The sequence below is a fragment of the Centrocercus urophasianus genome, unplaced genomic scaffold (genome assembly GCF_019232065.1).
Source record: "Centrocercus urophasianus isolate 14NV4802_14NV808 unplaced genomic scaffold, USGS_Curo_1.0 seq_33, whole genome shotgun sequence".
Lineage (NCBI taxonomy): Eukaryota > Metazoa > Chordata > Aves > Galliformes > Phasianidae > Centrocercus > Centrocercus urophasianus.
Window position 1 is genome coordinate 3,119,519 of NW_024884900.1, and position 25,559 is coordinate 3,145,077.

The 25,559-nt window shown below is 48.7% G+C and overlaps 2 protein-coding genes and 1 long non-coding RNA gene across 4 annotated transcripts; all 3 read right to left on the minus strand.

Moving 5' to 3' along the window:
- Positions 1–364: 364 nt before the first annotated feature.
- NLE1 (notchless homolog 1) lies at positions 365–7,342 on the minus strand. 2 transcript variants are annotated; one of them, XM_042830337.1, is made up of 13 exons: positions 7,316–7,342; positions 6,853–6,996; positions 6,553–6,770; positions 6,386–6,465; positions 6,038–6,114; positions 4,630–4,727; positions 2,834–3,026; positions 2,565–2,700; positions 2,354–2,400; positions 1,989–2,191; positions 883–1,042; positions 724–794; positions 365–630 (listed from the first exon to the last, which is right to left on the minus strand). In XM_042830337.1, exons 1-13 carry the CDS (start codon positions 7,322–7,324, stop codon positions 618–620), a joined length of 1,449 nt encoding a protein of 482 aa, XP_042686271.1. In that variant the 5' UTR covers positions 7,325–7,342; the 3' UTR covers positions 365–617. The 2 variants fall into 2 exon arrangements, with proteins under 2 accessions (XP_042686271.1, XP_042686272.1); XM_042830338.1 differs by lacking the exons at positions 4,630–4,727; positions 6,038–6,114; positions 6,386–6,465; ... (1 more) ...; positions 6,853–6,996; positions 7,316–7,342 and adding an exon at positions 4,396–4,482.
- Positions 7,343–8,235: 893 nt separating this feature from the next.
- Positions 8,236–22,707, minus strand: AKAP10 (A-kinase anchoring protein 10). The gene is made up of 15 exons (XM_042830151.1): positions 22,602–22,707; positions 20,401–20,448; positions 19,295–19,477; positions 18,419–18,973; positions 17,186–17,284; positions 16,878–16,962; positions 16,445–16,568; positions 15,769–15,905; positions 14,657–14,801; positions 13,988–14,161; positions 12,481–12,590; positions 11,572–11,654; positions 10,965–11,017; positions 10,292–10,387; positions 8,236–9,675 (listed from the first exon to the last, which is right to left on the minus strand). Exons 1-15 carry the CDS (start codon positions 22,621–22,623, stop codon positions 9,670–9,672), a joined length of 1,920 nt encoding a protein of 639 aa, XP_042686085.1. The 5' UTR covers positions 22,624–22,707; the 3' UTR covers positions 8,236–9,669.
- Positions 22,708–24,073: 1,366 nt separating this feature from the next.
- On the minus strand, positions 24,074–25,366 carry LOC122166402. The gene is made up of 2 exons (XR_006170797.1): positions 24,806–25,366; positions 24,074–24,330 (listed from the first exon to the last, which is right to left on the minus strand). It is a non-coding gene; the product is annotated as an uncharacterized LOC122166402 (long non-coding RNA).
- Between the last annotated feature and the right edge of the window lie 193 nt (positions 25,367–25,559).

The window sequence follows — 25,559 nt, forward strand, 5'->3', positions numbered from 1 at the left end:
AGTGGATGTGGAGAATCACTGTCAGATAATGCTTGGCACAGCTCACGAGTAAATGGGCCGTGTGAAAAGGCAAAACCTTCCTGGAATAACGAGAAGCCCTGAGACCATGTTCTCAGCAGATCTTTGTCCCAGGCATGCAGCCGAGCACAATTCTGCACTGTAATGATGTGGTGTATTTTTCTCCTCTTCTCCCTCTCCAAAGGTCACACAAGGACAACCCTTTCTGCTCCCACTAAAAGCCTTCTTGCATGCAGGATTCTTCACATGGGAAGGAAGAGTGTGACAAGTCCCCACCCCTATGCTTTTCCTTTTCAAAGGGTGAGGCCACTACAAGGCTGAAATTTCAATAAAAAGGAGGCTGAGATGGAGGCAGATGAGATTTCCTTCTTGTAATGCTCAGAGGAAAAGGATCCTGCAAAGCACAGCTCTTACTAAGAACAGAAATTAAAATTTCCTTAAATAAATATAAGGAAAGAATCCATGAGGGATAGCAGCTGACAGGAACAATGAGACATGCCCAGGTCAGCCCCCGTCGTCCATCGCCTTGCAGATCTCCCAGGCAGATTGAGTCGATGGGCAGGCCAGCTTAGGACAGGACTGGTGGCTTCGTGTCGCTGCTATCGGCGCCATCTGCAGACAGAAAGAGTTGTCAAGTCTCTGCAGCTTTGAAGAATACATGGAGTGGCTGCGAGTTCCCCTATAGAGGGACCAAAGGTTACTTACATCCGTAAACACTTATCCTTCCCTCCACTCGCTACCCTCTGTCCATCTGGGCTCCAATCTGTTGCAAAAACCTAGCGTAAAGAGAGACCCAGTTAGTCTTGCTTCCTGGAAAGAACAGCCATCCCCACTTCCAATACCACAGCTTGACTGAACACTCACCTCATCTGCATGGCCGGGAAGATCAATGGCCAGTTTCTTTGTCTCAGCATTCCAGACCTTCAGCGTGCTGTCGCTGCTCCCACTCACCAGCAAGCGGCTGTCGGCTGACCAGGCGATCTGATACACGGCTGAGACGTGTCCTCTCAGTGATGTCAGGTACCTGAGGCAGAGGTGGCACGACCAGGCAGTCAGAGGAGCAGGCACCCACGTTTGTCTCAAACCCACTCTTGTGCTGCCTTTGTGCTTTTTCATCATAGAATCATCGTTTTCTACCTGCAGTCAAGCCCTGCCATAGGATATCTAGCACGCTCCATTCCTGCACACACACAGCAGCCAATACAGAATCCACTCAGTATGTCTTAAATGCCTCCCATATTGGTTCAGACCCTTCTAGGGGACAGGCTCTTCACTTCAGTTCCTCCACCACCAGCAGGCAATGCTGCAGCCTCACTGTACAGGTGTGTCCTTCCTCTCTCAAGCTCAACAGGAACATGTCTAGGCTTAGAAAGACCACTAAATCACTGACACAAAACCAGAGATCACAGGTACAAAGACAGAACGATGGAAGGGCTGCCGCTCCATAAAGCTAACCAATACTCTGTCAGGAGGTTAAAAGCTGGATTGCAGGGGCATCCAAACACCAACAGCATCACTCATAGCTACACAAATTTCCATCATCCAGAACAAGCTGTTCCCTGGCACAGACACTGTTTAAACTGGGTCACTCTACAGTGTGCAACGTGCACATGTCTTCAGGAGAGCAGTCAAGTGGAACATCCCAGCCCAATACAGCCATGCCTGCCCTGGAGAACCATCCCTGCAGCAGACAGCATGTGCCACTTGGGTGCAGTGCTGTGGCTGGGTAAAAGCAGTGCCATATACATTCAGCAAGCAAGACCGTGCAAAACATGAGGAGGCAGACAAGGGATCTATCAGAGGCAGAGAGTGATAGCAGTAGAGCAAAGAGGCAGAATATCTTTGAGATGCTGAATACACCAGGGAGCTGCTGACAGTGACAATGGGGTGCTGCTGATCTCTGCATAATCTGTGCATCACACACAGACCCAAACACCACCTCTGTAACAGAACAAAAAAAAACAACTCACTTTCCTGTCCTGCCCTCCCAGAGCTTTATTGATTTGTCAAAGGAAGCACTGGCTATTATCCGGGTGTCTGGTGAGAAGAGGACTTGGTTAATCAACGCCTGGTGACCTGTCATTCTCTCCAGTGGCTTCTTATCTTCTGCTGGCCTCCAAAGAAACAGCGTGAAATCATCTGAACCTGAGACGAGCCTTTCTGGTCCCTGGCCCTGAGAAAGGGATGAAAGAACTCAAATTTTGTACAAGCCAGCTGTGGAATGTTTAGAAACACACCCAGTGTTGGGGTCAACAGCCAACTGTGCATGTTTACTGCTTCCACCAGCACCAGTGTTATAAACCACAGCAAGGATACACTTTGTAATGGGACTTACCCTGACTTTATCATACCTCTGCTGTGCCTTGTCCTTCAGTTCTGCCACTGAAAAAGGAAAAGGGAGGAGGGTAAGAAGAGAGACTGGAAACTGTTGGAGGAAAAGCAACTTCAGCTTTCAGGAAAAGCAAGTTCAGCTCATGGCAGCACTAAGAAGAGACATCAGGTTTCCCCGTCATCTCCTCCACATTCCAACATAAGGCTGCACTTACAGGAGCCACTCATATCCTGTGGGTTAATGGTGGCTTCAGCAGGTTCAAAGGCACCAGTGCGAAGAACGTAATCAGTGCTAAGGGCCATGGTGTTCACCCAGTGAGCGTGGCCTTGCAAGGTGCGGCACAGGATGCCCTAGAAACAAAACCACCCCACTTAGAGAGGGAAAGGCAAGACAGACAGACAGACAACTACAAACAGGAAGAGCAGGCGAAGTTGCATCCAGCCCCCTTTGTTGGCAGGCTGTCGGGCTACCTGCCCCACTTACATCCTGGCTTCTCCACACTTTGATAGTTCTGTCTTGGGAGGAGGAGTAGAGCAAGCCGTCGCCTCCCCATTTCACACAAGTCACCGACTGCGTGTGGCCCGTGAGGATTTTGTCACACCTGCCCATCTGCGTGTCCCAGATGCGGATGCTGCCATCCTTGGAAGCACTGGCCAGGTAGCGGCACTCTGGGTTTCTGAGCGAAAAAAAGACAAAATGCATTCGCACAGCGCACGCATCTCCTCCACAAGATCCCCAGCATCAGCCCCAGAAGTCAATAAAAGACAACTTTCTCTTTTGGGTTAAGACCAGAGGGAGGCCAGGAAGTGGGCTACAGACAGCTAGATTCTGCAGGTAGAGGAACAGCAGGCAGATGCATTCTTCCAAACCAACTGTTGGGCTGCACCCAGGAAGCACTGGTCCAGTATAAACCCAGCTCCTGTGTCTTGAGTAATTGCTCTGTTATTACAGGAGGCAGCTTTAGTCCATTGACACAAACTGGCACCTTTCCTGGGCAAGGAGACTTCCTTCAGCAGCACAGACCACCAGAAACAAAGCCATGTATAATATCCCCTGTCTACACCATACTTTGTGTCTGGCAGGAGATGTGCCGGCCCGCAATCCAAGTGATGCAGAGCTGAAAAGTCCATCCTCACAGTTCAGGAAGAGTAAGATGGACACTGCTGGAAGCTGCTGGCCAGCACCCAGTGAGAACAGGGGAACAAATGGTCCCCAGTCCTTTGCACAGCATTTTTATCAACACCTTTTTAATGACTCGCTCCAAAACCAGCAACAGTTCCCACTCCTCCTTGGTACAGTGACTCCTATAATCACCGGCACTTTGGCCCCAATAGGAAAAAGACACTCACTGCCTCCTGCTGCATCACAGCCTCAGGAGTGGGAGCTGCCAGAGCACCAGCTTTGTTTCTCCTTAGCTGGCTGCTGACAACAAACTGTCCCCAAAGGAGAAGCAAAACTGAACAGCACAGCACTATGCCAAGCAGTCAGGAGATGCAGTAACAAGTGACAGCACCACTGCATCGATGGCATGAGGGGCTGAGGAAGAACTCAACCCATCCTTTTGTACAGGAACTGAGCACAGAGTACAGCCAGCTGGAGACAGGGAAGTCAAGCCCTGGCAGGGGCATCTCCTTCATCTCCATTTCCTGATCCTCCTTCATAATCAGTTTTTGCAAATCCAATTGTTTGCTGGAATTTCCTACTGGCAAATTCAATTTACAGGACTCTGCTCTAACAGGACCCTTCTCCCCTTCCTCCCCACCCTTTTTTTTCCCCCTTTCATTGCTATAATTTCTTGGATTATTGGCTACAACTATCCCCCTCCACTCATCCCTCCCAGACAAAGCTTTAGCTGATTGGGATAAGGAGCTTGCACAGTTAATCAGCACCCATGACAAACAGATGAATCGGGATGCAGGACGTCAGAAAGAGAACGCTTTGCAAAAGCTTAGCTCAGGCTCCACGTCCACAGGCTTTCCTGCTTCCAGTGGACAGTTTCTGTAGCACTATGAAAACATCAAGCAGTTTCCATTAACAGGTCTCACTTTTATAGGAGGGTGAGGAAATCCGAAGCACAACTCAACAGCAAGCAGCAGCTGGGACTCCAGAGCTGGATGCATTTTTCCTGCCCCACCTTGTGAGCCACTTCTTCTGAACACACTCCCTCTGCACACCATAACAGGACAAAGGCAAACAAGAGGAATGCCCTAAAGATCAAGCTCATCTTTGCCTTAAAAGTAAAGGGGAAGGAAGGAAGGCCGGGCTGGCCCCTCACTTACATGTGGAGCGGCTCCCAGCACAGACATGTGATCCATTTGGAATGGCCAGTGAGAACGCGGCCGATCTGATTGCCTGTGGCTGGGTCCCAGAGAAATATCTGCCCAAGAGAGGAAGCAAGAGGGTTGTGTCAGGCCACACGTCACGTGAATCCCAGGGATGGTTTGGGCTCCATTTAGAAACGATAGGTATCCTCAGCCTTGTGGGGGTTTACAGAGCAGAAAGGGAGGGGAGCAGGAGAGCTGGATGCCTTTGCTGATCCCAGCTGCAATCAGCTGACATCTCAAAGCATGAGACCTGGTTGCCTCCCTCTTCACTTCAGATGCTGCCGCTACAAAAATATCTGCCCCAGCCCAAAAGCAATCCAGCTCTCCAGAAAGCCAGCCTGAGCCTTACAGCCTGCGCCAGAGAGTCGGTGAATGTTTGCAGAGCATGATGAAAGCCAGAGCGGGCTAAATGCTACTTATTATCGGATTCTGTGGGTGGGACACATGCTGGTTTTCTGGTGCTTTTTCGCTCTCTCTGTAAATGCTCATCAAAAGAGCCAAGGCATTAGTCATATGCTGCAAGAAACTCGGAGAAACAACGAAAACAAAACAAGCAGCTCCCTGGATTAGATTAAAGCCAGAACCTGCTTGTTTCTTTGGGCTCACATCACAGCGGCCTCAAAGGGCAGCTGCTCAGACACGGAGCCCAGGTCAGCAGCACTCAGCAGCTCTGCAGCCACTGTCCTCTCTCCAGGCTGTTCAGAAGTCAGAGCAAGCCAACGTCCTGCTGCAGATTAGCAAGTTACTGACTTGCTTTTAATTGTGCCCACTTGCTCCTGCTTCCCAAGACATTTCTGGAAGCATGTCTAGCACACAAATTTTGCCCAATAACTGGGGCAGGGCTCCCCCAGCATTCCTGTAAGAGGGAATTTGGCTGTGTCTGAACAGGAGCACTGCGAAACAAGCTGCTGCTGCCTGTCTGGGTCACACACAAAACCACACTGGCTTGACCAAGCGATAACCCTTCTTGCTCCAGACATCTCCCTCGTGATGGAACTGTCTGCCAAGGACCACGTCTAGATCCTGGATGCTTTCCTGTACAGAGGGAAAAGTGTCTGCCACAAGACAGCAGGGCTCTCACAGCGAGACTTCTGCAAAGGCAACAGAGTGCTGCCTGGCACAGCTGAGTCACAGGCCAGTTCAAAGACACCACATGCTCCCACTGTGACGTGCCAACATGCAAAGCTTCTCCAGGACACTGGGAATCCTGCCCTGAACAACTAGACACCTGCTTGTCCCAGCTGCTAGAGAAAACAAGTCTTCATTGCTAATACCCTGGAGCCCACTTAATAGGTTGTATGGCTGTGGAGGGTCTCCTGGGCTGACCAATCCAGACCCTCTACCAGGGTACTAATGGACCTACCTGGCTGTTTTTGCAGCCTGAGGCCAGCTTCTTGCCATCAGGTGACCAGGCGATGCTGAGCACCCAGTGCCTGTGACCTGGGAGAAAGAGCACAAGCAAGTTTGTGAGCAGAGAACTGCACCCACCTGTCTCCAACATCCCAGGATGCAGCAGCCGCAGCAGTGGGACGAGAGCGGGGCAAACCCTTTACGTTGCTCCCGGCCAGACCTTCTTCCTCTTTTTCCTCAACTCAGTGCAAAAGAGCTGCTCCATTCCCCAGAAGGCAGTCCCAGCCCACACAGCACAGGAGGCCTGTCCTGTTCGAGTGGGACGGGGGGGAGCTGCCCTCCCAGGACACCCTGCACCCACCTTTGGCTGTGAACTGCGGCGTCTCTGTGCTGAGGTCCCAGAAGCGGACTGTTGTATCCCCAGAGCCGCTCGCCAGGTACCTGGGACAGGAGGGACAGCAGGATCAGCACGGGGCCCCGATGGCTGCTCCATGGAGACGTGTCCCACCCACAGCCAGAGCCTCGTACTTTCCCGTGGGGCTGAAGGCGACGGAGATGACGGCCTCGGTGTGTCCCTCCAGGGAGCTGGTGCAGCGTGTCACCGCCCGCACCCTGAACACGGCCTGCGGCTGGTAGATGATGTCGAGAACCTTCTCTGTCTCCACTGCTTGCCCTGCCAAGGTCTTCTCCAGCGAAACGACGATCTCGGCATCGTGGAAGAAGAAGGCCAAAGGCACCGGCTCATCCTGGAGGTGAAATTGCAGGAGAGTGGCAGGGGGCGGCTCCGAGCACCAGGAGCTAAGTTCGCCTCGGACCCGGCAGCCTCACCTGCTGCAGGAGGGCGTTGCACACCAGCTGCAGCTTATCCGGGGTGATGCTGACAGGCACATCGAAGGGGGAGCCCAGCGGCTCGCCGGCCTCATCGCGGAACTGGATCAGGAGCCGCTCCACGTCCTCTGTAGGCTCCATGCTCTGCGGGACAGCGGATTCAGGGCCGGTACGGGATAGGAGCGGCCCCGCAGTGCTCGGCCCCAGGCAGGGACGGCCCCCGGCGGGGAGATGAGCCGCTGCGGCGGAGCCTCGAGGTGGAGGCACCGGCAGAGACCCACGCAGGAGGCCGGAGGAGCCCCGCAGGAGACTCCATAGCAATCAGGAGACCGCGGGACGCCTCAGCCCCTGCCATCCCGTACAGCCCCGCCCCACTCCAGGCTCTGCGCGCGGACGCAGCCCCTCCGACCCAGCTCCGGTCCCGTCCCTCCCCCCGCCGGGTACCGCTGCCGGCCCCGCTCACCGCGGCCATGCGCCCGTGCGACCCACGTGGGCCGGAAGCGGCCGCTCTGCGCGGGGCGGGGAGTGCGGGAGGCGCTGGGCGCGGTGCTGCTGCCCCCTCGCGGCTGGCGGTGGGAACCGCGAGTTCGGGACGGCCCGGAGCGTTCCACCGAAACGCTGTTTAGCTGGGCTGGAGAAAGACTCAACCCTGCTATGCAAACCCGTCATGAAGCGAGCAATAAATTCCGTGTTGTTCGTCTCGTCTGCAGCGCAGCTGCTGAAAGAATGCGTGATCAGGGCCCAAACTTGGGGCCTGTAATCTGTAAACGCGCTCTGCTAGGAGAGCAAAGTAGCTGCTGAGGTCTGAATGCTGCCAAAGTAGGAAAAAGAAATAACGGTGGTGAACACAAAGCAGGTCGCTGTTCAGGTTTCCGCACAAGCCAGAGCCATGCACGTGTAGTTCAGCACTGCACGATGTCCATCTGCACCTTTCCCTACATCTGTGATCACACAGCCCAGCCTTGTGAGCAACCTCAGTTCCCGCTGCACAAATCACACCTTAAGCTAAGGAAGGAATCCTTCAGTACTTCACACTACAGCGGGTTCAGATCTGCCAGTGCTCCCTAATGCGCAGAGCAGCCAGAACTCGGCCTTCCCCGACTCGGGTTTTCTCCATCAGCTCTCCACACATCAGAGATATCAGGCATGGCAGCAGTGAGACACCCAACACAGCCCTCCCCCCCCTCCCCAATTCAGAAACTTGTTTAAGATTTATAGGCATCATCCCTAATTTGGTGTCATCCATTACAAGATTAATAAATGTTTGCAAACGTAAAGGGCAAACATGACAACATTTTACCCCTTTTATGAACCTCCATGACCTACATTAAAAAAACCCAACATCTAAATTCAAATCCCATCAAAACAGAAAATTGACACAAATTTCAATATTTATATATTTTAAATCAAAACACAATTAAATATAGTATGCTTTAAGTACATGAATACTTGGGCATGAGAGAAATAAGTGGTGGTACATAGTACCAAAAACCTATACACAGCCTTTTTGCCTTTTTTTCTTTTATATAGACAATACAGTGTCTCTCTATACAATCAAATATTGCAACAGAATAACACTTGCTAGTCAATCAAAATATTTGGAACACTGGAGATGATTTGAGTTCTTTTGCAAAGTGATTTTTTGCACAAGTTCAAGAAAAAAGAAAGCAATCATGAGTAAAATAAGAAACCCAAAGTAGAAGTGTTGTATGCTAAAAGTGCAGCGATGTAACAGAGTTACACACAGTGCCTTTGATACTCTGTAAAAATCAATTCGCTGGGAGAAATGGAGGTGCTGCCTCAAGCTGTGGCTTTACTTAAAAGTTTTGTATGTTGCAAGTATTGACAGTGTGAGGAAAAAGGCAGTCAGAGGTCATTAAAGTTATTTTCCTTTGTAAACCAAACATCTGGAATTAGATACTATGTTGTTTGAGGACAACAAGCTATGCAGAATGGCAGTAACACATGGCAGCAATTACTTTTTTCCTCGCTCAGGGGATGGAAAGAAAAAAAAAAGGAGCAGTCTAGCGGGTAGAATCTCCTCCAAACATGGTGTGCATCCACAGCCGAGGCTCAGAGCAGAGGGGTGCGCAAGCAGAAGATTTAAGTCTGCTCGAGTCTGCTGTGTTAGAAGCAGGAGATGAATGTAAGTGTGCCATTGTCAGAGCTTGACAAGAAGAGTTACACCGTCCAGGCCTTGCTCCTCATCATTCTACGCTGCCTTCAAAGTTAATGCAGTTATGAAGTAAAATACATTTATCTTACAGTTGAATACTCATCTATTTCAAGTAAGGAAAATTAAAAACTTAGAGATTTTTAGGTCATTCACTGCCAAATGAATTCACCATTTCAGGTTTGCTCCTCCAATGGCCAACGTCAGGGACACTTTCCATGGCCTCTGCAGTTATGTGTCACAAAATCACTGGCTGCAGAACCAGAAACTACAGCAAAACTCTCCCCTCCTTGTTGCGGCTCGTGTCCCCTTCCAGATATTTTGCTAGGAGTCTTTTTGAGACAGGGTCAAGTATTTGTGAAGCTGATCACAGTTTTTCAGTGACACGTTCAGCAATGATCTCTTCATCTCTAAAAACCATCATGCTAAATGCCACATACAACAGGAAAAAGTGTTTCTTCACGCTCTACAGTGGAGGTACGGGATTGCTTCTTTTTAATTCTTCCTTATAAACGAGGGAGTTATCAGCAGTTGGAGTAACAGTGCTTTGTTTTTATTGGCTGTGTTAAAGAATCCACCAAATGGGAAAGTTCACTCATTCTCAAAGCAGAAAACCAGATTTCCTGTTCTGGCATTCCTAAAAATCATAGCTGGAAAAGGAAGAGCAGGGTTAGAGTTCATCATACCCTAAAACACACACAGCAGTCACTCAATAGAGACATTTCGTGCTCACAGATGTTAAAGCCAGGTATGCTTATGAGTTTGGGAAAGAAAGAAAAGCTACTCTCAGTCTTCAGCTTACAGAAACATGCTTAACTGAATCGAGAACATCTGCAGCCACTTGACATTTCCCAGTATTGTGCTGAGTGACCTTTTCATCTGGTCAGACTGGAATTACGTGATTTGTAGCCAAGCTGTTAGGTGAAATTATTGTGCAAGTCATTTAAACAGAACTGCTGCAGAAAAATCAAAAGTCACATAGTGAAGCCATGGGCCAGCGATTGGAGCCCAGTCTGTAGGCACCAACATGCATCAAACACCAACATGCAACACTAAACTGCTTGTCAACACAGCTGCAGACATGTTACAAAACTCCTACAGCACTGTACGCAGGCTGAAAGGAGTCCAGCACTCGGTTCTTCACACCATACAACTCTGAACTCCTGGCAGTGTGCATTCAGAGGCACCAGGAAAGCAAGCAAGAGCTCTGCTCCTCCCACACCTTGGCTCAGGCCAGTCGGAGGCGTGCATCCTTCCACCTCTTACCTTTGTGCCCTTCTCTGAGCGCTGCTCGCAGTGTGCCTGCTGCATGACATCATTGACTATCATCTTCGCTATCCGCCAGGCCATCTCTTCTTGAGCCTGCCATGGGAAAGACACCCCAAACACATGGAATTGTTAAATGAGAATACAGCATTCTCAGCACCATTCACGTTCTCAGCCTCAGACACGCAGTTGACATTCACAACACAGTGACTTTAAGCAGATCTTCCCTTGATGCAAACGGACTTGGCTTCCACGCACTGCATTCAATCCAACTAATAGGAATATTTACTGCTTAATACAATTTGGTGAATTTTTCATACTTCTCCAAACCCCTCCAGAGGGGAGAAATGCAGCCTGTAACCCATGTACAGAGATCACAGCAAAAAGCAAAAAACATGAGTGCTGCCACTCCTACTAAAGACACTGTAATAAAACCCCGTTGGCTGTAAGCACATTGTTAATGTTATCAGTTAAACCATCAAGCGCTGGTGGGGGGACAAAAAGAACCCCACACCATCTCACAGGTGTGAGGTATTTGGTACACAGCCTGAGAGTTCTGACTGCTGTTATGAGAGACAGTCAGAGAAACAGCCAGGATTAAGAACCTGAACACTTCACTTCCCTAATCTGGACTGTGAAGTGTGCCACGAGGAGCAGATAGAAGAGGACACACCTCATCCGTGTTTCCTTGAACCCACTTCTTCATTGCTTGTGAAAACATGGACCCTAGTTGAGACAAAAAAAAGAGCTGTATTAGCAAGCTCTGTGGCACATCCTTATTGGAGCTACTTCCCCCTACATTTCTGAATGGCCTGCACTGCTGGTGGCAGAGAACACCAGAGAGGCATGAAAGACAGGGGAACAGAGGGAGCCATGGTTCTCTTGGCAGCAAGTCCAAATCATTCCTTTTTACCAGAAAGCAGAGTTGAAAAGCAGAATTAACAGCAGATCCTAAAGTGGAAGGGAAGCATGCGGTGAGCTGAGGTTCTTTTTCATTTTGAGACCAAACCTTTGAAGGTTTGATCAGCTCAGCTGCAAGAGGCTTTCAGCCCTGCCACGTTCCATGGAGAGCTCCAGCTCCACCGGGCTGCTCTACTCCCAGCTGGACAAGAGAAGCAGGACTTGGCCAGAGAACATGGCTGGAGATGGGCTTTGCCTCAGAACAGGACAATTCCCTAAGCATCTCCGTTTGGCACTAAACAGAGCTGGACAGAGTCGAGAATCATCTTGACTGAAGTAAGGAAAAGTTCTGTGGATGTTTACTGACACTGAAAGCAAACCTTTTGATTTTTTGACATCAGGCTCCGGCTCAGATTCTCTGATAAACTGCCCCAGGTCACTGACTCGTCCAAATGTCATCTTCCTGAAGAGAGAAGGAAGAATGGAACCACACAGTTTCCAAGATAACTTCAGCACAGGGAAAGTCACCCATCAGGAAAACAGAAGAGATCAGTACTATACAGACCCGTGTCATTTTACCAGTTACCACCATTTCCACCTAAAATTGACACACTGGGGGAAAAAAAAATCTCCCTTCCTGTATATCTGAACATAAGAGTCTATATTTAAAATTATTCTAGAAACTTGAAGTAGGCAAATACTTCTGTGACTCAATCCTATCAGCAGGCAGTGCCAGCAAGTGCTCTACACAATTATAAAACATTACTAAGGAGAAAACAGCTTACAGTACTTAAGGGAACAGAAGAGTGGTAAGGAATAGAAAAGCAAAGTAGCTACAGAAACAAATTTCTGCATGAGACCCACAGGGCAAAAGAGATTTATAATGACAGCTTAAACAGAAAAACAGCAGTGCAACCTACTAATGAAGCACAAGCCTTTCTCTTTTATGGAAGCAGGGAGAAATCAAAGCTCTACATTACAGCATCAAATGCATTGTTTTTTCCTGTTGAAATCCAAATAGGAGCTGCTTTGCTGTATTTTGACTCCAAGAGGAGTAACAGCTGGAGGAAATCCTAATGCAAGTATTTCTGGCTGCCATTCTGGCCAGAGAAATGTTCACTACAACACTGGTGTTCAAACACACTAATTACAGAAATTTACTTTCAGACACTAAGATATACTGAGACTGCAACATTTTGTATCTTTGTGCATTCTCAGTGCAGAAGGACATGGCAAAAATGAGAAAGACATGACACACATGCTAGGAAGAACGAGACACTGAACCTTACCCTGCATACGTTCGTTGATATAAAGATTCTGGATCCAGACTCGCAGCATCTACAATTATTGCTTCATCAAAATTTTTCAGGATTTTAACATTAGCCTTTTTGACATTGGACTAGAAACAAGAATTCTCAGCATTAGTGCCCAATGCTAACAACTAGTAGCTTCTTAACACTTAATTACTACAGAGTTTTTACACTGAGGTAAACCTCCAGACATCTCTATACAAGCACAAGAGAATTAGAGAGCATCTCCACTAAGGTGAGCATCTCATGCAGCACAACACTGTTTATAAACAGGGGATGATATTTACACAAACAGAGCCACCAGGCACAACGTGCAGGTCAGCACACACATACAGATAGCAGGCTGCTAGCTAAGCATTATCAGCCCAACAGATCTGCGTGTGCATGGCCATTATTTGTTTGCCTCACTCATCCCTCTCAAGTCCTTGGTGAGCAACTCCCCAACACTGTGCTTCCCCCAGAAACAGAGAACAATATTTATCTTTTGGTCTGGAGCACTTATATGAGATTATGAAAAAAAAAAAATAAGGAAACATTTGAGCACCAGCAGGGAGAACACAAATGCACAGCAATCTACAAGCACTGAAAGCACCTCAGCTCAGAACAAACACTACAGCAGCTGCCTGGCAATCTCCTTTCCTGCTGGTCTGTGTAAGTGCTGTTCGTTATGCAGAAACATGCAGAGCACTGGAGATTCTCCTACTCAGATAAGTAAGAATGTACAGCACAAAGCACAGCATTCCCTAAACCCTCCAAGCAAGTCAGTTGCAAGCAGTTTCTCCTCCTCTTTCTATCAGGCAGCAGGATAATTCAAGATGGTCAGAACACAGATTTTGCTCCCATTTCACCAGGAAGGACAAAATTAGTGAAAGCAGAAGTGCTGCTTCCAGGTTGCTGGAAACACAGCATGTCAGGATTGCTGGTCTACATACCACATTAAGCCCCCTGGTAGCACTGCAGCATTCAGTAAAAGCAGTTCAGCAGAAGCAGATCCTGCTTGGCTTTTCTGCTCTCAGCTGGGCCTGCACTTGCAAGCTGGCCTGGTTACAGATGAACTGGAATCTGCTCATCTTTTCCCTTGCCCACATTTGAATTATGAAAAGCTAGAATTTTTGGGACAACCCCTGGTCGAAGGGCTTCCCTGATGTTATTTGCATGGTTGCAGAATGGGATGTGCTCCACTGCCTGTGTCTTAAGTCAGGCCCACGGAGGAACATGGTGCTCAGGAAGCAGCACCCCAAAAGGCAATACCAAAAGATGCTGACCCACAACCAGGGCACTGCACAGGGCAGATATCTTTCCTATGTCACTGAGATGTGCACTGCGTAAAGCCAACAGAAACCAAGCCACATTCTTGTTTCTACACAGTGCTGCAAAGGGAGAAGCACACAGCTCCAGTTATGGCTGATCAACTATCAGAGTGCCCTGCCCAGCAATGCCAACATGACTGCAGCATTCACCAGAAGGGAATCAAAACAGCTCCTACCTGGGAGGCAGAGCCATCCGAGCCCCCTATGGAATCACTGTCCGGAGAGCCACCAGGCCCTTGAATACTCAGTGCAATGTTTCCTCCTGGAAATTCATCTCCTCGAACTGAATGGATAAGATCATTCAAGTATTTGTAATAAAGGTTGCTGGACAAGAAACCAGGCAAAAAAACCTGAGAGACAGAAGAAGTCCTCTTTAATCAAGGCTGTCCTGCACAATTCCCATAGGTCTCTTGTAGAACAGAAGGGACGCATGAACACCTCAGCCCTAGTGTGGGTGGCACACACGTTCCCACAAGGAATTAGGCTGGATTAGCTACTGCGTTACTTTCAGTTCTGCTGCAAAATGAAACAAATTGCTAGACAGTAACCAGAGCCCCACAACCAGGAACTGAAACTCAGACTTTTTTTTTTCCCCTCAGGAAAGGCCTGAGCACCCAGCAGGCTCACAGCCATTTTGCTACAATGTTCAAAACCACACCTTGCCATCTTTTCAAGTCAGGCTGGGGAAAACATGCTAGCAAACTTCACTAATACTGCTGTATTACCTATGCAAACAGGAAGTCATTAAAACAACAGGACGAGATGCTAGAAGGAATGCCTGACACTGCAGAAATCTCCCCATCATCTCTACTAACTGCCAAAACCTGCTGAAGGAGGTGTCTCACCGTCTCCATGGTGGTCCAGGCCTGCCGTAGGGGAGTAGTGAAACAGTTAGGGAGAGGCCCACCTTCCCTGCAGATGTTGGATTCAATCTCTAACCTCACAGAGTCATCAAACCCAAGAGGATGCGTGGCTTGAAGGGAGAAGTACCTGCAGCACCAGACAGGAGAAGACAACACGAAAGGTTTTGCAAAGTTTTGCCAATGCTGAATACCTGCCCCTTTTCCACCAGAGGCCTTTAACGCCACTGCAGCCACTAGATGGTGCTGGCTTCAAAACGCATGCACAGCTCCTATCAACTAAGGGCAGGGAGGAAAAAAGTCTCCAGTTCACAGAAACAGCTTTGATAAAGCCTTTCCCTGAAGGTAGGGATAGAACAAACAAAGCACAGTGCGATCATCAGTGAGCAGAGCCTGACACACAGCTCTGTAACAGAGAAACAGGAATGAAGCAGAAAATATCCATAACTGTGAAGCAGCATTTGCTCATTAAAAACCGAGTTTGTTAATGAAGGGGGGGAGGGAAGGGGTGGAACCAACACAAGCAAGTTCTTTCCTTCTTCAACTTTTACTTCATATTAGAATAGGTTGCCAGCAAGATTCTGATAACAAGCCTCACAACTAGGCTTCCAGAAGCAGTTCTTATGTCCATCCTCCAGCAGCACTAAGCTGAAACCCAAAATAAAGAAGTAACACTACTGAAGTCCGGACATTTCCTTCAAAAAAAAAAAAAAAATAAAATCTTTTGGAACATTAAAAACAAGCTCTGTGTTGCTTTTACTATGTATGGTGAAAGCACTTGTAGTCCACGTGTAATGGCTAAGAGAATCGGAAAGTTAGATTCTTCTGCACTTACACATCTGCTTTAGCAATCAGGTCCTTAAAATTCTGGTTTTTTGTTTAAAGAACAAAGTCTTTATAAGGATTTTCTCCTTACATATGAGGAAAACTCTGGGTTTTTGTGCACACACACAGAGGCCATCGAAATAACATTTCAGCAAAGCAGTGCACAGCTGCAGAGCACCATCTGCAAATTAAAAGCTCCTCTCTCACTGTGCAACACAGAAGTATAAGGACAAAACCAGAGCTTCAGAAAGGTAATTGTTGAACTCCCTCACTTGTCATATAAAATCATGGCGTCATTCTGTGCCTCTTGCCCATCATACTGGCCTTTTTTGGCAGCAAGTTGAGACTGGAAGTTATCTGCTGCCAACCAGAACTGCAATACATTGACTGCATCTTCCTTCTCCATGTACTAGAAGGGAAAATTAAAAAACAAAGTTTCAGCAAGCAACTACAATTAACACAAACCCACCCCATCCCACTGCTTGTTTACACTGTATGACAGACAGACAAGAATCTGTTTTCATGCTATGCTGGTACAGGACCACACAACAATCATTCAACCTATCACTTCAGCCCAGTGCCCTCTTCAAGTATTAAAACCAGAATTTATCTACATTTAATGCTCTCCAAGTCACTGCTTCATAGGACAAGATTAAGAAGTCCACATCAGAGCTCCTACAAAGCACAGTCACACAGAAGTGGTCACTGAACTGAAGATACAAATACCTGTTCTACAATACAGCATAAAGGTTTGGATGTGAAATTGCTCTACACATGGACAAGAACAGCCCAATCCATTTCAACTATACTTAAACATAACCCAGGAAAATGATACACCTCATCTCTCTGGTTATATTTAAGGTGCCTGTATTGGAGCTTTCAAGGAACGAGTTATTCTCTATCAAATGGAAAGGGACAAGAAATAAAAGCCCAAAACCTAACACCCACCTCAGAGAAGTAGAACAGAGCTGATTCACAGAAAAGTATGTCAGCCAGATAAACAGTCCCACTGGTCAGCACCTCGATCTGGTATTTACAGAAATGATGACTTCGCAGAAACTCACTAAAGTGCCTGCAGGCAGAGCAACCATTTGTTATTAAGGGTCAACAGCATTAAATGCACTTTGTGAACCAGTTCCCTCTTGCCCCAGAAGCCTTCAGTCAGACAGAAACAGCACAGGGTACACAAACAACGTGAGAACAACACACAGAGTGCAGTAATATCACACAAACACAACTTCAGCAAGCAATCCCAAGAGCAGATTTGCAGGCAGAGATCTGAACACAGTTACAAGTGCAGAAGACACCATACAACGTTTTAAGTCTTCATAAGCATTTTTAATGGGACCACCTTTTGCAAAGGACAACGCACACCACTTACTCTTGTTCCATTGCATTAAACACTATGGACTGTGCTGTAACAAAGCAGTTAGGATCCACTTGTCCATCTTCCCCACAGATTTTTGCTGTAAAGAAAGAACAGCTTAGTTGTAACGCACAGTTGGTTTACTGGCTTGAAAGATGGGCAATGGCTAGTTCATGAAATACTGCACTTCAAACCTGCTGGAATCAGCTGGCCCTGACCATGCAAAAAGGCCTTTCAAGAGACACTGGCTCTACGTTCTGAAGATTCCAGAAACAGATCATTACATGGAAGCTCTAAAATTAATAAGCAGAATGCAGTCTTACCAACTATGTCATTTCTCATCGCTTCTGTAACAGGTATTGGTTTAGCAGCATCTGGAGAAATATATTTGGTAAAAGTACTAACTGCATCCCGTTCTATACCTACAAGAAAGAAACACAGGATCAAACTCTGTATTACCAGCACACGTCTAAAAAGGAGTGAACAACAAACACCTGCTCTTCAGAAAAGCGAGCATCTGACCAGCAGTGACAGCCTCCTTCCCATGAAGCTTTCAGCTCCTTACTCCACACTTTGCTATCAGCAAGCTGCTGTGGCTGTGCTGTCTCCAGCCAGGCCACAACAAAGCTAGCACAGACCTTCTAGTGAGGAGGACCACAGCAGTGTAGCTCCAAATTCCCTACCACCAAACAGAAGAGGGCCCTTATCCTCAGCTGCTCCCCTCAGCCCCAGCAGTCACACCTCTGCTTTCTAGAGCATCACTGTTTGCTTAAGATGCTTTGGGGCTGAGGTTATGTACTCTGAAGGGATATGACAACAGTAAGAGAAAGGGATGCAACACAAGGAAACAGTTGAGCAAACAAAAGGAACCACTATGAAGAAAGGAGTGTTTCCTTTTTGACTGCAGACTTGCATAAAATGAAGGAGGACTGAGTAGATGCAGAGTAAAGAAACAGGTTACTGTGCATGTAGCTTACTATGAAAAATAAGTATTTCAAGGGCATCCTTACTTCCAGTAGCCTCTGAAGAGGTGGACTCCAAATGAGAATAATCAGTTACAAGGGAAGGAACTCTATCAAATAAATCCAAGAATAAGAACAGTACGTTCCATACAACATTCCTACAAGTCTTTTCTAACGAACACGTAGGTACTAATGCTTTTGTAACCAATTTTATGTTACACAGGATATTTACCTTCCATGGAAAGTTCATCATCAGTTCTCAGCCCCACTCTCCAAATTCCCTACAATTCTCTTAAATCGGGGAGTGGGATGAGTGAGGAAACAGACAGGGCAACGTTTATCTTTGTTTCTTATGGCCACACGCAGAGGATCAGAGTATGTAATGATTTTTCAGCAGCACATTTATTTTTAAACAACCAGTAAAAACACACAGCGCTTACATTGACTATCAGCTTACACAGCCACTTACTGACATACAAAATGATTTCCCTCCTCACAGCATCACACCATGCTTATTAAGACGAGATGAGCACCCAGACAGCTCACCTTGCACATTCCCCACCTTTTTCAAAACAGAGAACACGCACCACTTACTTTTCATTAGTTTTCCTGACAAGTCTTTCAGTGCAGATGAGGGACTGTTTCTATTTGATACTGTAAGCTTGGAAGATTCTTGATGGTCAGCTGGAACAGAATGTGTCCCTGTCTCGGATTTTCTTAGACAAAGGACGCTGGTATCGTCGCTCTCCTGACCTGAGAGCACGTGGTTCCGGCTGTTGCAAGTTCTGTCCTTCTTGTCTGGAGTCACTGATCTGGTCCTGAGCAGATGGACAGTGCTGGCATCCTCCAGTCTCTCCTCAAGCAACCCAGGGGGAGAAGAAGAGGCAATTTCCTGCTGCTTTGAGGGCGACACCGGCTCCGCCAGCGAACTCTGCTTAACTGTGTTCAGGCTGTGTGCTCTTATACGGGACCACGTCGTGGAGTGAAAGCTCTCAGCCTCTAACCAAAACTTAACCAAGTGTTCCATCCTGCGCAGTTCCATAAACTGGATAAAATAAGGGAGGGCTACACTGTCCTGCAGAACTTGTTCAAGGGTCTTCGAAAGGCTTGATTTGGTCTCTTGGGCCTGATAATTCAGGCACGATCTGCCTAAAGAAAAACAGCACAGGAATGACTCCATACTGTGCCACAGACGTTTGTATTCAATATAAAAACACAGGCAGCAAAGAGATGATTCTATCTGATGGTCCACAAGGCAAAGGCACCTCTTGTAAGAGAAACCAGTCAATGAACTTACTGCCTGCTCAAAATCCTTCCAGGCTAACACAGACACCACTGAAATGGCAGAGAAATGTTTCAGTTACCTACTCTGCTTGACTGAAAACCAACAGATAAGGAGCACACCAGTAACATGCAAAAGGAAAAAGAAAAGAAATTGCTGACAGTCCTGAAGAACAAATGAAGCCTTACCTAAGTCTCCGAAATGAGCAGCTTCCATGTGACTTGGCTGCTTCTTAAGGGCAGCTGTCCGACTGCTAGAAAAAGAGTCCATGTTGGCAGAGATGGCATTAATTGCCACATGGCTTGGTCCTGCAGCCTCCAGCAAGGCATGATTTCTAGTGCTTCTTTGAGGGGAATGTACAGGTACTGGAGCTGGAATTAAGACAGCAGTGATTAAAAGAAAAGGACCCTACCACCATTTCTATGCATTATCCAACGTGAACCACTCCCAGAATAAACCAGAGGGGCTGCAAGAGTATAGCATCCCTCAGTTCTTTTAAAACATGGCTGCCTACTTGAGCCAAAAGAGCACAAAGAATTCCCTCATACAAAACTCAAACACATTAAAAGCATCAACTAATTATTGCTTGGTGACAGAGCTGGAAAAAAGCAGCGTGGCACAGCGAGGCCAGTTTCAAAAGCTCATGGGAAGCTGCATTTCATTAGCATGTCAGGCAAGGACATCTCACACCTCTCCTGTTAAAAATAAGCGAGTCAGATGACACGCTATCTCAGCACTACTTCATCGTGATGCACCTCATCAAGGTGTCAGGGAAGTTGGTGTTCTTGACTTTCATGCTGCATCACTTTATTTTTATTCCCCATTTGGTGACGTGAGATGACAGGAGCTGACGATTTCACACTTATACAGCACTGTGACAGATCACTTGAAGCAGCAGAACAGGAGGACTAAAACATCCATTACAAACACTTTAGGAGAGGTTGTTCTAAATCTAAGCATCAAAATTGCAAAGGACACAACAAATAAGCAAGGAACTTCACAAGGAATTCAGCTTAGAAAAGGAGCAGCCGCTCCTTGCAAGGTGACTGAGTTTTGTGATTACCCTGCATTGAAGCTCACATCTGACTTAATTTCATATTTCTAGATTCAGCAGATTGGATGGGAAAGAGCGGAGCTACGAGCACTGAAGAACAGAACCAAGTAGGGTCCATTCTGTGTTTAAGGCTTAGGCCACGTTTTGCTCAGTTGTAAGGAAGTCCTCCCAGCAGTAAAACAAAAGTGGCAGATGACAGTACAGATCTGATGCTATAAATGAAATAAATATTGATCTTACTTTTAATTGCTTTCACATCTGCGGTCTTTTCTTGTTCTTTGCCTTTCACTGTAAAACATGAAGGGAAACGTTACTGCTGTTTTGAGTGACAAAAGGCATCCACCAGAGAACGAACGTGATATTTCTAACTTCAGCAAGTATCAAAGGAAGATGCAAGCCATCACCTTGTTCAAACGGATCTTAAATCTGCACATCTCAGAACTGATGGCTTTCCAAAGCTGTTGTGCTGCTTTAATTTCCAAAGCAAACCCTTCTCATTCATAAACTAAGCCTAACGAAACACACGACATTAGGATGATGATCTGGAAAGGTGCTGCCCAAGTGATTGAAGCAAGGCTAGGTTCAAGGTTACTTCAATAAACAGCACTGATGGGAAAGGATGGGACAGATGTTTTTTAAGAGCAGGGCACCAGCAGGTGCTCTCTGAGCCACAAGTCATGCCTGGAAAGAAAAGGAGAGCAGCAGTGTGTGCAGAGCCAGGAAAGGCCAAGTTAACACATAGCTCATCCCTGAGCACTGATTCTGGACACCTCCTAAACAGATCTGTGAGTAGTAACTGACTCCAATCAAACATTTACATTATAAAACATGAGGAGATTTTAAAAAAAAATGCTTCCAACTTCGACTGAAGTGTTTTAAATATTTTAAAGGGAACCATCAGCTCTGGTTACATAATGGGCCGCATGGCCGCACCACCACTGCCGGCCTGCATGGGGGGCGGGCAGGGCAGGATGGAGCCCTCAGGGAGGTTTAAGTCAGTGGTTTCCACATTCCCAGACACAGAAAGGTTTCAGCTGCAGCCACAAGACATGGATTCCTTTAAACTGACCTCCTGCAGCCAAATCCAACCTGGACACGAGCAGTGACAACAACCAGCTTTTACATAACCCCGTGCGTACTGATGTGAGGGAGAGACATCACTAAGAAATCCACATTTCACATGTCTGAAATAACACTGAGCCACAACACAGACAAGGCAACCCGCATGCAGCGTTACCAACTTCCTCTCTCTTTAAGGACACAAAGAGTTCACTCATCAAATTGAACCTAAACTTCTGACAATGATTCCCACATTTCAGCAGGAGTCCTCCACGTGCCCACCTTCCTCTGCTCATTCCTTCCCACGAGCCACTCGGCTCCTCCCTCATTCCCCACACACTGCTGCTAATACAAACTCCTGGGTCACACTGCCAACCTCTCTGTGCACACGCTGCTATCATTTCATTCAGAAAAAAAACCACCTGTTTTCATTTATACCCCACACTGTATCCTCTTAAAGAACAGGAGTCCAACACAATGACAGCGGAGCTTTTGTCCAGTTTTGGCCTGCGGGTCTGCAGTTTTATCATAAGCATTTATTTGCTGCTGCTCCCCCAGCTGCAGTTTGAGCTCTTATCTAAAGTACCTTTAATGCAGATAAACAAAACAATATTAATCCACATACAACCTGGATGAAAGCTCAATCATCTCCTGCCTTTAACAGTGCCTCCCTGGGTCATTCAGCTCCTGTTGTGCTTCTGAGGCCAGAGATTCTTCCACTAAAGCACGGCGCAGACACTATCATGCACTGCAGTGCTTCTTTGGTGAGAAAGTTCTCATGGAAACCGAGGCTGTTTGATGGTTCAGCACAGGATGGACCTTCAGTCCCTCACATCAGCCCCCCCCCCAACACGGCAGGCACAGCAGAAGCAGCTTGGAGCAGTTTGCTTACGGACAACACAGACGTTTAGATCTGCAGCTCCACTTCAGTACGCAGACAGCCCCAAAAGGATGACGGCACTCACAAAACCCGCAGCGGTTCACAACTGCTAAAATGACCCGAAGCGCGTTACTGCAGCCCCGCATTTCTGGAGCCCTGCTCGACCTGCACCGTGTAACACCCGCAAAACAACTCACGGGACCCTGCGGCGCCGATTCCCGTCGTCGTTACAAAGACCTCAGCACAGCTCGGTTCCTCTTTCCGCCAGAGCTTCGGCCGCAACGCGCAGCGCCGCGTCCCCAACAGCGCCGCACGGAGCAGCGAGGCGCCAGCGGCGCTCCGCCCGGCAGCGCCGGGAATGGCGAAGCCGCACCTCGGGGAGCCCCGCGCGGCCCGACCCAACCCCGGCCGCTCCCTCAGCTCTGCGCAGTGCCCGGGCCGCGGCTAGGAGAGCGGCACTCGGGGTTGCCCGCCCGCCTGCCCCCCCGCGGCCCTCCCCTACCTTTCCGCCTGAAGAAGGACATGGTGCCGGGGAGGGGGCAAAGCGGCCGCCGGGAGGGAGGGAGGAAGGGGCGGGGGGACGCGGGCAGCGAGCCGGGCTCCCTATGAATGAGGCGCCTTCCCCCGCCCGCCGCCGCCTCTCCCTCCGCCTCTTCCTCCCGCGGAGGCGCCAGCGGCCGCCATGTTGTCAACAACCGCCCCGCTCCCTCTTCCGGCTGGAGATGCGCGGAGCCTGTCGGGATGCGGCCGCTCCCCCCGCCCTCGGGCGGCCCGCCAATCCGCGGCGTAGGGCGGCCATCTTAGAAGAGGGCACGGAGCGGGGCGGCCATCTTGGAAGAGGGCAACGCGCGGGGCGTCGAAGCGAGGCGCCATCTTGGGAGAGGGCGGAGCGCGGCCCGGCCGGGCGCGGAATACAACCGGGCGACTCGGAAAGGCCGGATCGCCGAGGTGCGGCATCAGAATGCTCTCTTTGGCCGCGGGGAACGGGGCGGAGGAGCCCGCGTCCTTCATAGAAATCCCGAGTTGTCCGCCATGCGCTGAGCTGAAGGGCTCCGTCTGTGTTCAGCCGCACCGGCGGTTCTAACGCTGGGGGGCGCTGTGTGGTGCTGTGCTGTGGGTCACGTGGGTCCTGCGGTGCCGCCAGCCCGGCTCTCGCTAATTAACACTCATTAATTGCATAAGAGCTGCGCGGGGACCTGCGCGGCGCTGCCTGCTCTCAGGCAGGAGGCACAGCTCGGCAGCGCTCTGCAGCTTGTTCGCTTTGAATGTTATTTCTGCTAACTGGTGCTCTTTGATACGGCTCTGTGTGTGCCCAGAGGCCAGCTCGAGGAAGGTGATTTGCATAATGAGCCGAATTATTTAATTAGTGCGTAACCGGAGAGGTTGGTAATAAAGTCAAATATCCAGCAGGTGAACAATCAGAAGGAACGGGGTGAATCGCAGAGGGGAGGTGAAATGAACATCTGTCAGCATTGGAACCCAGAGCTGCGCCCCAGCCTGACCTCCAGCACCCCCAGGGCAACGCACAGCTGCTGGCTCTGCCTGCGCTGCAGTGCTGAGGGGCTCCAGGCCTGCTGGTCACCAGGAGGTTTTCACTGTATTTGCTGGGGTTGAGGCAGGATGTGCTGCATTGCAGAATCACGTGCTGGCTGAGCTGCCACTGCTGGTGAACATCTTATGGAAGCCTGATCCTTTTTTTGACACGTCTTCCTCCTATTGCCAGGCCCGTGGGTCACCACTAACACAGCTGAGCGGTGGTGGAAGCGAGCAAACAAGCTTTCTAACAAACAGCTTTGCTTTGGATGTTTCTGTTCAGTCAGCCCGGACCCTTCCATGCTGGGACACGCAGTCCCAAGAGGCTGCGCTGCCAGCTGTGAGGTGGCTGTTTTGCCATCAGGAAGGCAGGGCTGGCAGGGACCCGGCCAGCTGGCACCGTGCTGTTGGGAGGGTAAACTGTAGGCATCCCCCATCACACCTGATGAAGAAGACCTTTTATTTTGCAATTAATTTTCAAGCGGCGGCTCCTTTTCCAACAGACTAATCCAAAATCTGTCAAAGGCCTCGGGATAATTCAATTATCTTTTTATCAGATCCTAGATAATTGATGAAACCTCGAGCTACAAGCATGTTTGGCACGAATTACATTTACTGGACTGAAATTATCTCCCCCTTTTGGGAATGTGCAGAAAGGCTGAAGCTCCAATCCACGGTTCATCTTTCAGCCTCAGACCCTGGAGATTGGAATGGGGAACATGAGAAGCATCAGGTTGTGGAGTTTGTAACAGAACATGACAGATTAATTAACGGAATAATCAGTTGAAATATGACTTCAGGACATAGGTTGGCCAACATCAGAGCGGTTCGAGGACACCTCCCTAAATTAAAGTATTCAAAGGAAAATAGAAAGGTATCGTTGCTTGGTAATTTTTCCCTCTCTATAGTCTTGCAAACTAAACAAGCTTTTGTACATGAAAAGATTTACGTGGGATGTGCTTGTTTGGACAGAATTAATAAAGCAGAACAAGACTTTGTTGATAGCTTGGTGTCTTTGACTCACAGATAATTAATCACAGGGAACTGCCCAGCTCAATTACAGCACTCAAAAACCACATGTGTAACAAACCGTGTTTTGGGCTTTTTCCAGTTCTCACAAGAGAACAGAATGAATGAGAACCGAAGGGACAGAACAGGCACTCGTTTACCTACACGCATTTACGTGGTGTTGGGATTCCATCTCATACATCGATTTCTCACTACTTTGGGAACGCTGCAACAGAAATGGATATGAATGGATTTCAAAGGAAGGCAATTATCCCACGTAGGAAACCAAAGTGATTCCATTCAAACATTGCAGTCCCTCTTCGTCTCCTGCCGCTCTGCGTGTGGCTGAGCAGGAAGGCCTGCTGCAGGTGGGGGACTGGCACAAGTGAGGGCTGGGGGGCGGCTGTCTGACACGTCAGGGGCAAAACGTGAACGTGGGAGCGCAGTGCAGAACTGTGTGAAACACAACACGGCAGTCCCAGCAGGATGGCTGCACCCGGGGCGTCTGAGCTCTGTGTGTTTCTGCCGACCTGGGAACTTGGGAAAAGAACGCTTGGTGTGCTTTTGTCCCTTGTGAACTTTCCTCGAAGTTACAGGCTTACAAGCGCTCACAGCGCTTTTCAATGCGAGGAAAGGACACATCCCCGTGCAGCAAGACATCCCCAGAAGCAGCGCAGCGCTGCATCCCCGATGCTCCGTCTGAGGGCTCGGCAGAGAAGCGCTGCTCGTTCCGCGCTCCTCTTCGGGGCGCTCCCAGCGCGCACCGCGAGAGGGAGCGCGGCCCTCGGCTGCTGCGTGCGGTACCGGAACGCTGCGGGCTGCCCGGTGGGCACCGAACCCACGAGCCCAGATCTGAAGGGAAAGATCTTTTCCCTTCCCTTCCCTTCCCTTCCCTTCCCTTCCCTTCCCTTCCCTTCCC

Bases quoted from the DNA above. Each gene is read 5' to 3' on its own strand.
- AKAP10 (XM_042830151.1), bottom strand. From the start codon at position 22,623: ATGTCCTTCTTCAGGCGGAAAG. The intron at 20,449-22,601 runs GTAGGGGAGGGC...CATGTTTTACAG, and splicing joins GTCCTTCTTCAGGCGGAAAG to TGAAAGGCAAAGAACAAGAA. The intron at 14,802-15,768 runs GTGAGGGAGTTC...CTGGTGCTGCAG, and splicing joins GCCATGATTTTATATGACAA to GTACTTCTCCCTTCAAGCCA.
- NLE1 (XM_042830337.1), bottom strand. The intron at 6,771-6,852 runs GTGAGGCTGCCG...TTTCACCTCCAG, and splicing joins GCAACGCCCTCCTGCAGCAG to GATGAGCCGGTGCCTTTGGC. The intron at 2,192-2,353 runs GTAAGTCCCATT...TCCCTTTCTCAG, and splicing joins AGAGGTATGATAAAGTCAGG to GGCCAGGGACCAGAAAGGCT.